Below are 16,783 nucleotides of genomic sequence, written 5' to 3' on the forward strand. Positions count from 1 at the left end.
TGTAAGTATTCTCGGGTCGAATAAATAACATAATCTTAAAGTAAATAAAAGCGTGTATTCAATACTAAATCCATTCTTGAATTCCCGCACTAATAGAATGATCCAAAACTTAAACTTCTTCTTTTAAGCAGACAATTGGCGATCTATTTACAGAATCAACCGATTAGAGACTTAATTATCACTAGCAAACAAATATTTTATCTTATGGAGTCAGATAAACAAGATCATTAAAACTACAACAATAACAATAATTTCACGTTGCCAATTTGGAGATTCAACCCGCCTTCCCAGCTTCTCATTGGCTACCGTCGTTGGACCAAAGAGCAGGACTTCCGGGTTTTACAACTGTGATCCAAATTTAAACAAATATCTACTAGAAACAACAGTTGGTAGCAGCGGCTTTATGATGTCTGTTAACTCAGATTTTCATTCTCAGTGAAGATCAATAAATCACGATTCATGAAAATATGGAATAAAACAACAAGTTCAGTATATGTAATGGAACTCTGGATATTTTGAATAAAATGCTGATATAAATGGAACGGAACCAACATATAAAATTGCTTTCTATGTAGTCAGAATTTCAATCCATATAGAGTTTAATTCCATATATTTGCAACACGAACACACATACGCACTCACACATACTTATGTATATATATATACATGTAGAGGAGGAGGATCCCACAAGATTGAAATTGGGATTGAGAATGACAACAACTATGGGGAACCCGTCCGGATGATGGTGAACCACCAAGGTTGAATGAACATGGCACACCAGTTTTTCTTAAGTATGGTGATGTCAGTCACCTTGACTGTCAGACAGTTTGGGTGTGGTTGTGTGTCTGTATTCACTTAAATAATACATCATTCACAGAGAGAAATTACCTGAACGGACATCAGGTCATTCTGACGCCTTACTCTGATGTGTATATATATATATATATATATATATATATATATATATATTTATATGTTGATATAAAGACAATACTTTTTGGGTCAAATAGTTACATTGTGCAGTTTGAAATACTGTATTCTTTTACTTAGAGCAATAGTTTAACATTGCTAGATCGCACCATTTTGAGATTGAGGACTCATTTCATGTGATGAGATGTGAGCATAGGTGTAAGACACCGGAAAGGCATTTTTATTCATGAAAGCAAGTCCAAGCTGTAGCCTATGTACAAATAGGACTGACTGCTGGTTTAACATTGACACCATGGAGACATATCTCCCAGCTGGGAGAAAAAAGTGTCTCTAATTGTTCCTGATTGGCTCCTGTTGACTCTAAATAGGAGTGACGGCCTCATTAGCATGCAAGCAGCAACAGGGCTGTCTTTAATGGTTGAAAACAACCCAGCTGACAAATCACCCTGTTGCAGCTGAACACAGAAAACGTAGCACCTGCCATTTAGACAGGAGTGGTGTGTATAATTCACAACTTGAGATGCACATGTCTGAAATAAGCATTATGTATGTGATTTATCTACAAATGTAATACCAAGTGTGACTTGACAAGTGTGACCAAAACTGATTCAAAATTACGTAGGGTGAACAGCTTTTGCAGCCGTCTGTGTGTGACAGACCTGTAAACCTACTCAATGTACTACCTAGTATTTCTGTTTTTTACTTTTTGCCATTTTCTCACCTATTCTACATATACTTTGGAGACAATGTAAGGTAAGGTATAGTATGGTATGGTAAGGTACATCTGTCTTTTACTTCTTGTGAAGCGTTATAGCTGCATTTGAAAAGAAAGTTGAGGCAGAAGGATATTGAATTTACATTTTATGATGGAAAGAAGACAATGTGCTGAACAGCAGGTGATGTGAAATCATGTTTTATTAGCAACAGTGAAGAGATCCATACCTACATGATTTGTCAGAGTGTGATGCACAAATTTGCAGATTAATGGCAGCCACTGCTGTTCCCTTTCTTGTGTTTGGCTTACGTGGTCCCTGACCGGCCATCAACACAAAGGGGCCTGCTGTAGTTAGAAGACTATGTTTATACTGTATGTGTTTTATTGCTCTCGAAACATTCATCAATCATCATCACATAAACTCACACCTCAAGTCAAGAGTACATGTCTTGACAGCTGTGGTACTGTGTTTTATGAATTAGCCTCAGTGTCTGAAAAAGTGGGGATTGGGGTGAGGGAACTAATTATTGAAGTATACTATGACATTATGAACAGAAAGAATAACAAAAAGAGGCTGTTCTTTAACCCTTCATTCTTGGATCAGACATCCATGGTAAGTTTTACAAGAGCCTGTTTAAATGCCTCTAAAAGTGAAACCATAATCACTGGCATCATCACTCTTTTCTAATCTGAAAGCTTGGGTAATGTGATTGGAGGATGGAACCAAAGCCACGTGACTGGCTTCAGGCCACCAAGACTACCAGAAGTCCTGTTTTATTTTAATTGCATAAAACAGCAACGCCACAAGGGAGATTCATTTCACAGTTTTAGATATGCTTCTTACTGATTTTCCACTAGATATAATCATTCATATTTATCAAACTTATCCACTTTTCTGCGGCTTTAGCCAGGGGTGGGGCTCTATACATCGGATTACATCATCAGGCAGTTAGAAATGCACACTCAGTGTTGGAAAGATCATTACTGTAACCGTGGTTCTTATTTCAAGAGGAAAGACTCACAAAAACACTAGACAGAACTATTTATGTGATTGTTTTTGTTGGCTCATTGGATGAGTCGGAACTTACAGTACTGACTTCTGTCTAAAATGCACGACAATAACGTTACAAATTATCTTGAAAAACAACTAAATGAGCACAGTATAATCAGATTAGTGTGTGTTGAGTTGACACACCTGTGTCAATGAATATAAATGGTTAAGAGATTGTTTCTCAAAGGCTGTACCCCGTTGCTGTGGTAGCAAGTGTATCACCTATAGTATGTAACGTGAGCTCTTACCTGGCTTTCCAGTTGACAGGATGTTTTTTGGGATGGTGACTCTGTCCTCAGAGTTGCGGGCCCAGTCCACCATACCCCTCCAGCCCTTCATAGGGAAGCTGATATCTGCATTGCCCCCCACTGGACGCTTGTGGATGCTCAAAACTGCCAAAGAGGAAAGAGGATTTACAGGCTTGCATCTGAAATAATATGTGATATTTATGATAATATGAAGACAGTGAATACATTAACTCCAGTGAAGAAGTTACTGAGTGAGAGAGAAAGAGAGTTTAAAGGTAAAAATGATCAGTAGTTCAGAAAACGGTGGTTATCCCACATGCTATACATGTGAATTACAAATACTTTGTTTATTGTGAAGGGGGAGAAACTCTAAGCTAACTATAAGTTAGAAAATGAAAAAGGGCTCTTGTGTATGGCTTTGCTTATATTTGAGGTGTGGGTGGGAAGTGGAAGTCAGTAGGCCCTCTGAGAGCTTTGTTGGTGCTGGTGTGGGCGGCTATTTGGCTCCAGACAGCGAGGTGGCACTGCTATAAACAGGACCTCTCATCTGCCCTCCACATACACTCCCTTGACTCAACTGTATATCTGTCTGATTTTTATCTGGAGATTACAGAGCGCATCAGAACCTTTGTGATGCCAACAGGGCATTATTTTCCCTATGTGAAAAAGAGACTATTTGCAGTCACTAGACTAGGCAATGGAAGGAGGCAGCAAATGGATTAGAATGTTGATTTCGGCTCATGCGAGAAACATAAAAAACATCTGCTCAGATAAGAGCTGATATTTTTCAGATTGATTTATATATTGGGAGAAAAAAGACTTGGACTAAAAGCAGCAGTGCAATACCAACAACAGCCCAGTAGTAATTGTCATGAAATTCTGACCTCGACCGATAACCCCGGGACCCTATCTGAATTTAAGGCTGACCTAATTAAAACTTACAGCTTTGAGGGAATTTTTGTAGACAGGTGGGATTTGGGTCACAGGAGAGTCGATTAGATTTCAAGGTCTGGTTTAAAGTCTATTCACTCAGCACAGTCTTGTATACTTCATCTTATTTTCAAAACTGTGTGCCATGTAGCAACAGCAGACAGACAAAAACAACATTTTGGGTTGGCAAGGAGGCATGAATTGTGAAATTAAATGTTACATCGATATTACAAAGGTTGCTTCCACCTGGACAACTGCCATAACACGGCATACAGCAACATTTAGCCGACATTTGTATTTCTTTCTACAGTATGATTTAAAAAAAAGCCCGTATTTATTGGTTCACAATGAGTTTACTTTGATTTTTATAACTGAATATGTGTAACTGTGGAACAAAAAAGACAAATTTTGTTTTGTTACATGTGATGTTTTGGTTATGCTTGTCTGCACCTCTAGGTGGCAGTCAACGTTGTGTAGGTGTGTATGCTGCGTCTGTATGCTGCGTCTGTCGTTGTATGACTTTAGAGTAAGGAATAAATGGAGTTATGTCCTCAACCAATCGGAGATTCTCATCATTACTTATACTGATAGGTAAGTTAAGTAAAGTGGGTGAAATAAACAAAAATGGCTGCAATCATCCGTGATATTTATGTCTTTGAGGAGTCTTCAGAGCAGTGGTCAAGATATGTGGAGAGATTTGACCACTGTGCAATTGCAAATCAAAATCAGAGATGACAGGAAAGTCTTGGTATTTCTCCAGAAAAGACCCGTGGTAAGATGTACACACAGATTGTGAACACAATTCAAGGACTTTTTTCTCCAAAACCTATTGTTATAGCCGAGAGATACCTTTTCCATAAACAGAACCAGGCTGAAGGAGAGACTGTGGCACAATGTGTGGCAGTTTTGCAGCTTTCAGAGTATTGTGAATTTGGGCCTTACTTACAAGATGCACTATGAGATTGCTTGTTTTGTAGGTGAAACAGTGAATCCATCCAAAAGAGATTTTTAACATAACTTCTATTTTTAACATAGCTACCAAAGGGCAGTGGAAATTACTGTGTCCATGGAGACTGTAGCAAGAGTCTCAGCAATTGAGTGGCTCACTGAAAGTCAATGTTTTGTCATTTTTACCTACCCCTGTGAAGAAATTCACCAGATGTGGCAAGTCCACAATGAAAACATGTGTTATTAAGATAAGCAGTGCCATGACTGTGGAAAAGGGGGCCACATTTTTCATGTGTAGAAAGAAAAATTACAATACATAAGGCAAATATGTGCATATGGGTAAGATTAAGAGCTAGGAGGAGATTCCGCCAATCAAATAAGCTCAAATGCCCCACAAACCGATAATGATAGCACAACTGTTTACGATGGTGAACTTGGGTTGCACATGGTAACGGTTATGCAGAAGGATGCTTGGGAGGTGAATACAATACAGAGGAAGGGTACTTTCTCATCAGTTATCTTTGTAACATCCAAGATAGAAAAAATTGAGATGGAGCTGGATACAGGTGCAGCAATTTCCCTCATATCAGCTCAAATGTACAAAGCCAAACTAGCCCACATCCGCCTAAGGTCCCACCAGTGTTTTGTTAAAGACATACACAGATGGAACAATACTGCCTGAGGGAGTGATAAAAGCAAAGGTTTCAGTAAATGGACGGACAGCAAGACTTCCCCTACATGTGGTGAGAGGTAATGCAGCACCACTTTTTTGGCAGAGAGTGGCTCAGGAGAGTTAAATGAATGCAACACAGTACTCAAAGTACAGTGTAAATTGTTTGGAAAAAACCTGAAAACTTGTTCAAAGATGGACTGGGAACAATGAATGGCTTTGAAGCTACATGTACACTCCAGCCAAGATTCTGAAAAGATTGTGTAGTTCCCTGAGCCCTCCAACCCATTGTATTAGCTGAGCTTGAGTGACTGCAACAACTGGAAGTCATCTCGCTAGTGCATGTTGGGGGTTCCCTGTAGTCAAGAACAAAGGTGATCATTTGTGTTGACGATCAACCCTGTTCTCTGTGTTGAACATTATATCATTCCCTGCATAGAGGAGCTGTTTGCTTCACTTGCAGGCAGTCAACGCGTCAGCAAACTTGACCTGTCCCATGCATACCTGCAGGTGTTGGTTAATAAAAATTCTCGCAAATGTCTCACCATCCCAAACCCACAAGTTGTTGTTTTGTTTTTGTTTTTACAATAGATTGCAGTTTGGAATAACATCTGCGACATCCATTTTCCAAAAAAGTTAAGGATCAAGTACTTCAAGGTCTTTCCAATGTACACCGTTTCCTTGATGACATTTCCTTGATTTGCAGTGGAGGTGGTCTTCAGAGTGTGCTTACCAGATGGCCATAAAAGTAGTTACTGTCAGACAGAGTTCTTGAACACTAAGATCCCCAACTGCCAATCACACTGGCATGGGATGCCTCACCTTACAGTGTGGGAGCTGTTTTCTCCCACATTCTGGCCAATGGCCAAGAGAAACCCATGCATCCAGAACTCTGAGCAAAACTGAGCAGAATTATACTTACTGACCACCGTCCACTCACGACCATACTGAGCCCAAGTAAAGCAATTCCCTCATTGGCTGCAGCATGACTCCAGGGCGTTATTGTTGGATCTGTAACCCATGACAGCTCACCCAGAAATCTCTGCCTCTGTCACAATCACATTCGTGGCCATGGCCAGGTGCACCATGACAGAGAACTCATGTGGATCTGGGACCTTCCTAATCTAATGGATTCTACAACTTCACCCAAAACATCCCAGATGTAAAGCAAATATTTCTGCACCTCACCACCCAGTGAATAATGGTCTAGCTGAGCGTTTTGTGCAGACATTCGAAAATTCAATGAAGTCATCTAGGGGGTTCGCATCATAGTTCCATAGTATGCTATGCTATATTTTCTTACGCTGCAGTGTGCACACTCAACGCAATCACAGAAATGGACATTCCAGTGAATGGCTGTTTGCTGTTGGTGATTCAGTGCTATAGTTTGTATTTTGTAATATATATATTTATATGTATGTTATATATATATAAATAACATTACAAATCACTAGATTCATAGAATCATGGGGAATATGCTTTGCACAATTTCAAGATGAAGGGAAAACCATGTAGCATTGTGATAGTTGTGTTGGTTGAAGACTACATTTCCCATAAGGCTCGGGAACAGTGATTTATGTTGGGATTTGTTCAAGGGAGTAGCGGTTCAAGTAATAGTGTGTTTGAGGGTTCAGGGGTTTGAATAGAGTTTGTCAACATAATAACAGTGTTCATCAATGATTCCCCAATCAAACCCTGTGATCAGAAATGAGTATTTTCCATGGTCAAGGAGCAACACTGGGCTATTTGGAGTAATCCATGTAGAGGGCTGCAAGATGGAGATAAGCCACACCTAAGTTTTCTGTGACCTCATACAAGTCCTGAAAATCCTTCATCCTCAGGCCAATGACGTCCACAAAGTCCTCAACCAGACGGAACAGATCTTTAACATTTGGCCCCAGCTGAGAGAGAGAGAAAGAGAGATACAGACTTTAAAGATGTGTTAAACAATGCTCCACACATATTTCATGATATATGAAATGAAGGAATGAATGCATTTAATATTTCCGTCAAGGTTGCATTTAAGCTACAGTATCTAACTTTTAGCAACCTTTTTTGGGGATTTGCTAAAAATCCTCATTCTGAGAGGAATCCATAAACAGACTGCTCTGTGAAAAAAATACCTCTCTGTAGCACAGGAGTACCCACACTTGTTTGGCTTGCGAGCTACTTTTAATAAAGACATGGTCAAAATGATCTACCAGCATTAAAAAATGCTAAATATATATTTATTTATATATATACTGAGTATACTTTATATATACAATATATGTTAGCATACCTTGCATCACTGCATGAACCCTTATGGAACAATACAATTCAATACATTTATGGTCACTACCTTACTCTGATGACTTGCACTGAGTGCAAGTGGTGCCAGCCAGAGTAGCATAGTTGGGACATTAGCTGCTGGTAGCCTCAAGCTGGCTTCCAAATGATCACCAGTCATGTCAGGCAAAACGCTTGGACTTAATAATTTTCATGCGGGAGAAGGCTGACTCGCATAAATAAGTAGAGCCGAATAATGCAGTCAGGGAGGTGGTAGCACATTTCCTCATGTTTGGGTACTTTTCCTTTGTTAGTTACTTCCAAAACTGTCCATGACCCCTGGACTTCAGCTAAATATAAGCCTGTAGTGTCAAAATCTCATCCTCCACTGCAGACGATTTCAGGTGAAAGTGTTGCAATTTTTGATGCAAGTAAATCAACCTCAATATCTTCCCTAAATGGGTAGCACATAAATGTAGCGATTGGCTTGAGCAAAGCAAAGTCTTGGAACCATTTGTCAAAGTCTGACTGACAATTTTCAATCTGTTCTGTGTAGCACACACTGTCAAGTTGCGCAAATGCGTTCTGCTGCGTCTCCAGCTCACTTCCATCCCTTGTTTAGTAGATATAAATTTGAAGGCTAACTAGGTCACTTAGCTCGCTTGAGTTTTTGCAGTACCTCGCATGTAGTGTGCTTGGTGACCCGTGTGTTAGATGAGAAGAGATCTCAGACTGGCTGCTCTGTACGTCAATCAAGTGGAAAATGTCAAAGGGAGGATATACCCGCACTACCTTTGCAATCTACTGGTCGATCATGGTCGACGTATAGGGCACCCCTGCTGTAACATATTCTCATGGAATCTGATGTTTGGGCCCAAGAATTCCATCAATTAAGGGTATTTATGATGATGAGAAAGAACTGTAGACATAGGATTGGGATTTTCTCACTCCTCCACCCACTCCACAATCTTACAGACTGCCACTTTAAAGTACTATGATAGATATTTTTAGAGCTGGCCAAGAGAAACCGTTCAAGGTACAAACCTTTCTGAACAAGTCAACAAATACTCCAAAAACGTTAAAAGAGCTCTTGGTATGAGCTGCCATAGCACAATGCAATTTTGCTGTCACTGTAATTGTGGCTCCTTCATAAAATCAGTGTATGAACAGATAATGATATACAAATGGATTAGGTAGCAGATGGACGGGTGGGCGTCTGCATCAATTCTGTTACTCATTACTTCTATTTCTACTTGTGTCCTTCAGCAGCTCATTTCATCTCTACGTTTCACAAAATGTGTGCTTACAGAAGAGGAAAATGTGGATAGAGTGCATTGTGGGCAATACTAACCAGTTGTGCTTCCTCCCATCTCTCCCTGTTTTCTTCCATTAACAGGTTGCTGACTGATTGCACAAAGTTCTGGAAAACAAACAGCAATATATCAGATGCCAATTATTTGGTTTGATTAATTTCAAGCCATAGAAACACAGATTTGTTTTCGGATCATGTTTACTGATTTCTTTTAGATAATTCGTAAATATTACAGCTCTGCACATATTACATAGAACCAAGAAATCTGACAACAGCTGTTGCTGTTGATTTTGAGATCTTACGAAAGGCTTCTACAGACTGTGTTGTGTTATTTTATGATATGATATGTTGATCTAATACAGTATACCAAATACAAATGTATGGATTTAAGCATTGACTTTGTTTAGCTTTTTTGTGATGCAATGCAGTGGTTGAGTTTGATTTCACACAACAAAACATCCACATGAAAAAAAGACATCAACAGTGATGTGAGAACACTAAGACTGTATTCAGATCTGTAATTCATTTGCTTTGTTCCAATTCAGGGAAAAATGTTTGCAAATAATCCTTTGTTGGATTTAAACAGCGTACCAAAGCTTGTAAATGGCACACACTTGCCAACTGTTTTGTGATTGACTCCAGAGTTTGTTTATAAATGGAGTGGAGTCTGCCTTCTGAGACCTATCTCACTGTGGTCCTGAGCAGTGATTACCATCCTCAGAACTCCACAAACCCAAACCCAAGTCTAACTGAACTGAACCAAACCATTTATGTGTAAACTTGTGTTTAGTAGTTATTTTTGAAGATAGAATTGATTTATTTCAGATTGCAAGATGAATGCCTGGTAAATCATAGCATGGCAAAGTCTTGCAAATGGAACTACATGTACACACTTAAGAGAGAAAGTTGTAGAGAAAGTTAGTTTATAGATGTGAGTGATAGCAGCTGTCAGACTGAGATTTTGATACTCCATTTCTTGACAGGAGTCTTGTTTTACACGCTTAGGACACAATGACGACCAAGGATATTTCACATGACAACCTAAATACACACAATCGGTCATAATATTATAATATCAAAAATATATTTAAATTCACCCTCATGTCCACACTGCTTGGACTATAGTAGGCCCTCCTGAAGATCTCTGTCATGTTTTTCAGCACATCCAGAATGGCCAGAAGGTCACCACTGTAGCTGGTACCATCACTGGACGTCACCCTCAGCTTAGCCATCACCTCTGAAACTCCATCTCCCACAACCCCACGCTGGGCTTTAGTCAGGTACTCTCTGGTCTGCCGGGAAAAGTTGCTGCTGTTAGCTTTAGTGTCAGCATTACAACAACTGTGCCTATGCTGACAGCCAATAGCTTTTTGTAGTGGTTGGACCAAACATTGTTTTGCAAGTCACAAGTAAGTTCCAAGCTTTGTTGGCACTCAGTCCCAGTACAGACACACAAGTCCAGGTAAATTCATAAGTATTGTGAAATTGAGTTTTGTCATGCTTACCAAAGTTTGGATACTGCGATAATCATTGGAAATGCATTTCATATAGGTAGGATTCTCCCAGTAGGCAATGCCCTCCTCATCCAGGGCGCAGCGGCGCAGGATAAGACCTGTTTAGGCAGAGCAGTAGTGATCTTACTTCTTATCTCTTTCACTGGGTTAAGTGTGTTATAGTGTTACAGAGTGTGACCATGATGTTAGCTCACCCACGGCATTAGGAGGACAACGAACTGCTGTAGTATCCCCTGCTGGAGTCATCTTCCACACTACATTAGAGAAGTTGTCCTCTCCACAAATTTCATGAGGTTCTGCAAAGAGAATAAATGAGCTGCATAGAACTGAATCGTGAAAAAGTAGAGCAGCATTCAAATACATTTTTATGAAGCTGTTTTTTAAATCCCAGATGTAATGTTGCTGATAAAGCCATCACTGACCTGGACATTTCTTTTCGTTGCAGTGTCGTACCTCCTCTCTGTCTCCAGGACAAGGTTGCCCTCCAAAAAAGGGCCCATAACAAATTCTGCTTCTCTGCTGACTCCCCCCACCACATGTCTTGGTACAGCCTGACCACAGGGACCAGGGCTGCCACTTGCCATCCACTGAAAGAAAACATATGCCATACCAGCATTACATAGGACTGAAAATGACAATTATCACACAAAATTGGTTATAAACAATACAAACATTCCTTGCTGCATATTCACTTATTATTTCATATCAGTTATTAAATACAGAGCTCAGAATCCAATCAGGTCATTGAACATGAATTAGTTTATGTCCAGACTATATCCAGCCTAATTGGGTCAGGTTGGGCCCTTCCTATTGCATCAGGTCTCTGTGTCAATATGTCAATACTGATGGCAGGGTGCTTCATAATCACCTCCATGTTATTGACGAGAAATTGGCAGTGTGAACTAAAATGCAGGGAAAATTGGGGCATTCTTTGCTGATGTGAGGTGCAAATTTAAGGAAAAATGGCTCAACCTTCCATTGGTGCTCTCTTTCTCTATTTCAGTCCATTTAAGTTAATCAGGTCTCTCTCTTGAGTAAGGACCCTTTTTCTGATTTTTTTTTTTTCCGGTAGGTTTTATGAGTGAGTCTTCCTGATGAAATCTGTGGAAAATGACTAACCACAGTGTAAAAATCCACGGACTCCAGTATAAGGGACATTACTTTTCATATTTTTACCACAAATGAAATTGCATTTCCTCCCTTGTATCTGTTGAGGAAGTCTCTCCAGTGGATATCTCCACGAGTGTTGTTGTGTCCCATCGTAATAGGAGTGAAATGAACATCTAATTTACTAAGGTTGCTGCTAATAACGCAATCAGAGAATGTGACCGTCTATTATGTGCATTTGGCGTATGAATTAGAGTTTAAAAGGTGCAGTTGAATGGTGGAATCTGTCCATCATGGAGCCCTCAATATGCTAAATTTGCTAAAATAAACCAAGTCTTAATTCTTTCAAATTGAACTCTAAATACTCATCAATGAAGTAAAAAACTTATCAAAACATTTGAATTGCCCCCCCACCAATTGTGTTACCCTTTGTAAATTCAACAGAATACTTAATTAAGCTCACTTACAATATCCCTGCCCATTATTTGCTCGATCCTCACTTGCAATAACCTTGCAATGACTTCCTAAGCTGACATGCAAAAGCGGTTCCAGGCCCATGTCTCAAAGCTGCGGCCCAAACTAGTGTAAAAGGCTTATACATCTGGCCCACTATGTTAACATGCACAGTTATGCACCTTTATATTGTATTTTAAGACAAAACTTTATCTATAATGTAAACATGGATCTAGGGGCCGTATTGATGCATAGCATGAGGGAAATGACTGTGCAGGACGCACATTTTTGTATTAAATTATGTAAATAAGCACAGCCGCAGCGATTTAAGACACCTTTTTGCGTCCTTTGTCCCGGTGTCTCTTGTCTTCATGAGTGTGTTTGGATCACAGAAAATGTAAGTGTGAATTTAATTTCATCAGAATCTCCCCCTCTCTCTATCTCTTGATTGATCAATGATTTTATTTTACATCAGTGTACCTCTCAATACTATCTATAAGTGTTGTTGTAGTCATGTGAAGTCATGTCATGTCATTTGATTTAAAAAAATTATGCCAAAGGAAGCCCTTTTTTTTTTTTTTACCTTTTTTACTGATTAATTTACAGACTATTCATATGAAATGTAAAGAAAAGTGAAGAAGAAAAATAGAAATTTTGAGTGCTAGATGGTCAAAAAATTACAATTAAGAAGCAGCAGCAGAATGATTGATATTCTGTTCAGAAACACTCTCCTCCAAAGACTGACAGCTGTTGTGCCTACAATCCACGGCCGCAATGAAGTTAACACCTGTTTCTTGAGCCATATGCATTAATTTCCATTCTCTCCTCCCATTTTCTTGCAGTTTCACATCAGCACGCCCTAAAATGCATATGCATTAACCTAAACACGCACATTTTATGGATGTAGCTTTTTTCTTATTTTCCGAGAGCAAGCCCCCAGTGCTTCACATTAGTAAATATGGACAGATGGTATTTTACTCATTACCGTTCCGCAAAACACTTAATAGATCCGGCCCTTGGTCGGTTACTCGGAGTAAGCTCATGCTGATTTATGTTGATTTCTATCTAATTATGGTGTGATGTCTAAAAAATTGCATAGAAAATTCTAATATTGACATCAGCATTGCAAATTAGCTGTAAAAGTGCAAGGAATTGAATTTTGGATTTATAACCCCAGATAAGTCTCTAGCCCCGCCTCTTTCATACCAGGACATTCTCCAAGGAAGCAGTCAATAGTTTCCATCCACTCTCCTCTGCACTCTGATCCTCCATAAGACGGGCCGTTACACTCTCTGGTTCTCTGCATGGTCCCGTTGGAGCAGGTCGCAGAGCACGAACTCCAGCTTGACCACTCATTCCACACGCCATCCACTGAACGCGGCCAGGAGCCCCACGTTCAGCAAACAGGGAAAAAGACGTTAGTAATTCAGTGTAATGGGTTTAATTCAAGTATTTATGTTTAATCTGTATTTTATATTTTGATCATAAAAGGAATGCACATGGTTATCTTCCTGGTTTAATAAGTAGATGGCTTCAGTGCAGTTGTTTCAATGATGGAAAAGTGCAGCATCTATTTTTACACAATGATTGCTTACATGATGTAAACTCTCAGTGACTATGTAGATGGAATATTCTAGACAAATCAACACAAAATCATACCACTGTTAGATAATGAAATTTCCACGTCATTTTCTTTCATCCTTGCCAGGGAGTCACTTAACACCAGTATTATTGATTAGGTTCTTACGGAAGTATCAGGTGTATAATGACTGCAGCAGTAACTTGATGCTCATTTGGCCTGTTGGCATCAGATTTCACTGACTCATTTCACAATTTAAAACAGTTCACATTGACTGTGGAACATTTTGCTCCTTATAGATAATTTTCAAGATTTCAGACTTTGATGATGAGGTCAAGTGGTTCACCCTAGATAAAATGACATGTTTAACATGGCATCAGATTAAAAGTGTCAGTAAGGCCACATAGGGTCAAGAACCACGTTACTCCTTTGTAAATGTTTATTGTTTTATAAAATATTAAAAAGTGAATTTGTCAGTATTCATTCAAGAATCTGTTTAAAAACCTTAAACTTTAATCTTATTACTGCACACAATAATGATTTCAGGGCAGAATCAGAGTAAACTCTGGCATCAATTCAATCAATCAATCAATTGAAAACATAATTTTGAGTGAAAAGCCTACCATTAGGTAACAGTGGTGTGTCTTTTACCTGGGCAAACAGCAATGTTGCAGAACTTGGTCTGTTTCTGTGGGCCTTCACAGGGATCCCCCCCAAACAGAGGGGGTTTGCAGGTTCGTGTTCGGTCCCTGTAACCTCGGCCACAAGTAGAGGAACACAGGCTCCATGGTGACCACTCATCCCATGTGCCGTGCACTGCAAGCAGAGCAGCTAGGGTATGATTTGTAGACAGACAAACACAGGCCCTCTAAGCAAATTTTACAGCATATTTACACATATGATGATCATCACAAAATGGCCACTCTATTGCGTTCTCACGTATCAGTATCTATGCTGTCTGATCTATTATGACCCAAATTGCTGTGGTAACGCTGTGTAGATTTAGAGATGGAAGGATGCTGCCTACATGGCAGGTGAGACTAAGGCACCATGGGGTCTCTTATATTATTGCATGAGTTAATCTGATCTGCAGGCACCCAGACAAGGATAGAACTCAACCCAGGTTTCCTGGATTTGTTGAGATTCAGAGGTCCTGAATAGGTGATGTGGTCCAGCAGAGAGCTTGGCAGGAGTAAGGAGGTGACGGGGAGGCTTACCTGGACAGACTGCAGAGTTGTTACAAGGTCTCTGCTCTCGCAGTGGCCCACTACACTGGGTGCTGTAGGAGGAGGACACACAGAAACGTGTGCGACTCTGCCAGCCCTCCCCACATGTGGCAGAACACACACTCCAGGCTGACCACTCCTCACCTGAAGCTGAGTCTACTGAGGAGGGAGGGATGGGTAAAGGACAGGATGATATGAGGAGAGGGAGGAGGCAAAGGAAAGGAGAGTGCCATAACTAATTACCATGCAGGACGTAACTTCTGTGGCCAAAAGAGGAAGGAGTGTGGTGGGGCAAGGGACAGTTTACAGCTGAGTCCCATTTTAAGGGCTGCCACCTTCAAAGTCTTAAAGCATTCTATGAAAATATATACTGTAAAAATGTTGACAAAGCTGCCCACAGGTTCCCTCAAATTAACCTCAAAGTGCAATCTCATTATTTTATTTACATGTATGATGCTTTACTATCCATAGAATCCCCAAATCTATTACGTGTTCGTCATTGGTGATTGCTATGAAAGTTATTTTGTTTACCTCTTTGTCTGTTTGCAGAATCTCACAGGGTTTATGGACTTATTTGACATTTAAATTTGCCACTATATATAAATATAGACAAAATTAAATGATGTTCTAGTAAATTATCACCAAACTAGGTCAGATTTTCGTAAGGTCCGGCATTTCGGAGATTGTGTCACTAACCAGGCTATTGTAGACCAGTGGTCTATAGAATGAACCCTTGTGAGTCTAGAAAACACGATCAATTGAAGATGCGGAAATGCCTCGGGTCATGATTGGTCATGGTTACAGGCATGATTACAATCATTATAAACATCAATGGCATTTCCAACTTCTTTGCAATGTGGACTTTTCCAGGTATTCATGACTAGAATTTCCGATCCCAGAGGCCGGTTGACATTAAGTATTACAAGGAAATCTGATGCATACGAGGATATGGATCACAAAAATAAAAGAGTAGTTTAGAACAAACCATGATCGAACAGTTATATTGTATGCACATTTATGAAGAATTTTATAATTTTGGGTCTTTTTTCCTATATTCTTTGGTTTTAAACAATATAATATTACAGGCTTTCACCCTTTCTACCTAAATAGATGTTTTCACCTTTTTTTGCAACAAAATTTCTCCTTCAAATTTCATCCTGTCTTCAACAAATTTGCAGCAAAACTCATTTGAATTAGCCTGAATAAAGATCATTTTTGATACCAGTTGTAAGTTTCTTGAAGTTATTTTTAAACGTTTTGAGAAGATTGATCTTTAGTTTTGTGTCTGTTTGTAAGTACAGTATCAGTCTACTACCTTTCATACACCTTCATAGTTAATCAAAGTGGGCAACCCCTGCAATGGGTGTCAGCTTCTGTTCTGCCATTCCTTTTTTTACATCTGGGGATCTGATGTCATATCCTCTGCATTGACTTCCGGGGGAAGCGAATGCCACTGGCGCAGGATATGTCAATCGTCTTTCCAGCAGCCATAACTGCCCCTTTGCCAGGTCTTACTAAGCTGACCAGGAAGGACAAGTTGGGGAGTCATGGCTGTCTTAATCAGGGCAGGAGGAAGAGGAGAACCAAAAAGGATATGGGGAGCTGACTTGATCAGAGGTCTACACAGAGAAACTCCACTTGATATTGTCTGTTACAGACAGGGCACAGCGGCCTGTTATGACCGCAAAGAAAATTCAATTCACCATGTTCAGTCAGGGTCCATGTTGGAATAAGTCTGCTTCAGATGAGACACTAGTTTAGGAGATTTTGATAGATGTGTATATCAAAAATATGTGCAACTTTCTCATTTCTGGACCTCGTGTTGTATTTCT

The 16,783-nt window shown here is 39.7% G+C and overlaps 1 protein-coding gene across 1 annotated transcript in view; it reads right to left on the minus strand.

Moving 5' to 3' along the window:
• The window catches only part of adgrb1a (adhesion G protein-coupled receptor B1a), a 97,963-nt gene that overhangs the window by 47,745 nt on the left and 33,435 nt on the right, over window positions 1-16,783 (minus strand). Inside the window, exons 4-13 of the mRNA XM_076148513.1 lie at window positions 14,943-15,110; window positions 14,377-14,541; window positions 13,353-13,517; window positions 11,009-11,173; window positions 10,781-10,882; window positions 10,578-10,684; window positions 10,170-10,364; window positions 9,112-9,180; window positions 7,285-7,393; window positions 2,945-3,088 (exon numbers count right to left, since the gene is read on the minus strand). Of these exons, the coding sequence (XP_076004628.1) occupies window positions 2,945-3,088; window positions 7,285-7,393; window positions 9,112-9,180; window positions 10,170-10,364; window positions 10,578-10,684; window positions 10,781-10,882; window positions 11,009-11,173; window positions 13,353-13,517; window positions 14,377-14,541; window positions 14,943-15,110 (1,389 nt within the window). The remainder of the gene's footprint in view (window positions 1-2,944; window positions 3,089-7,284; window positions 7,394-9,111; window positions 9,181-10,169; window positions 10,365-10,577; window positions 10,685-10,780; window positions 10,883-11,008; window positions 11,174-13,352; window positions 13,518-14,376; window positions 14,542-14,942; window positions 15,111-16,783) is intronic.

The sequence above is a fragment of the Genypterus blacodes genome, unplaced genomic scaffold (genome assembly GCF_046128005.1).
Source record: "Genypterus blacodes isolate CSIRO-AG114 ecotype Tasmania unplaced genomic scaffold, CSIRO-AGI_Gbla_v1 ptg000040l_1, whole genome shotgun sequence".
NCBI classification, from domain to species: domain Eukaryota; kingdom Metazoa; phylum Chordata; class Actinopteri; order Ophidiiformes; family Ophidiidae; genus Genypterus; species Genypterus blacodes.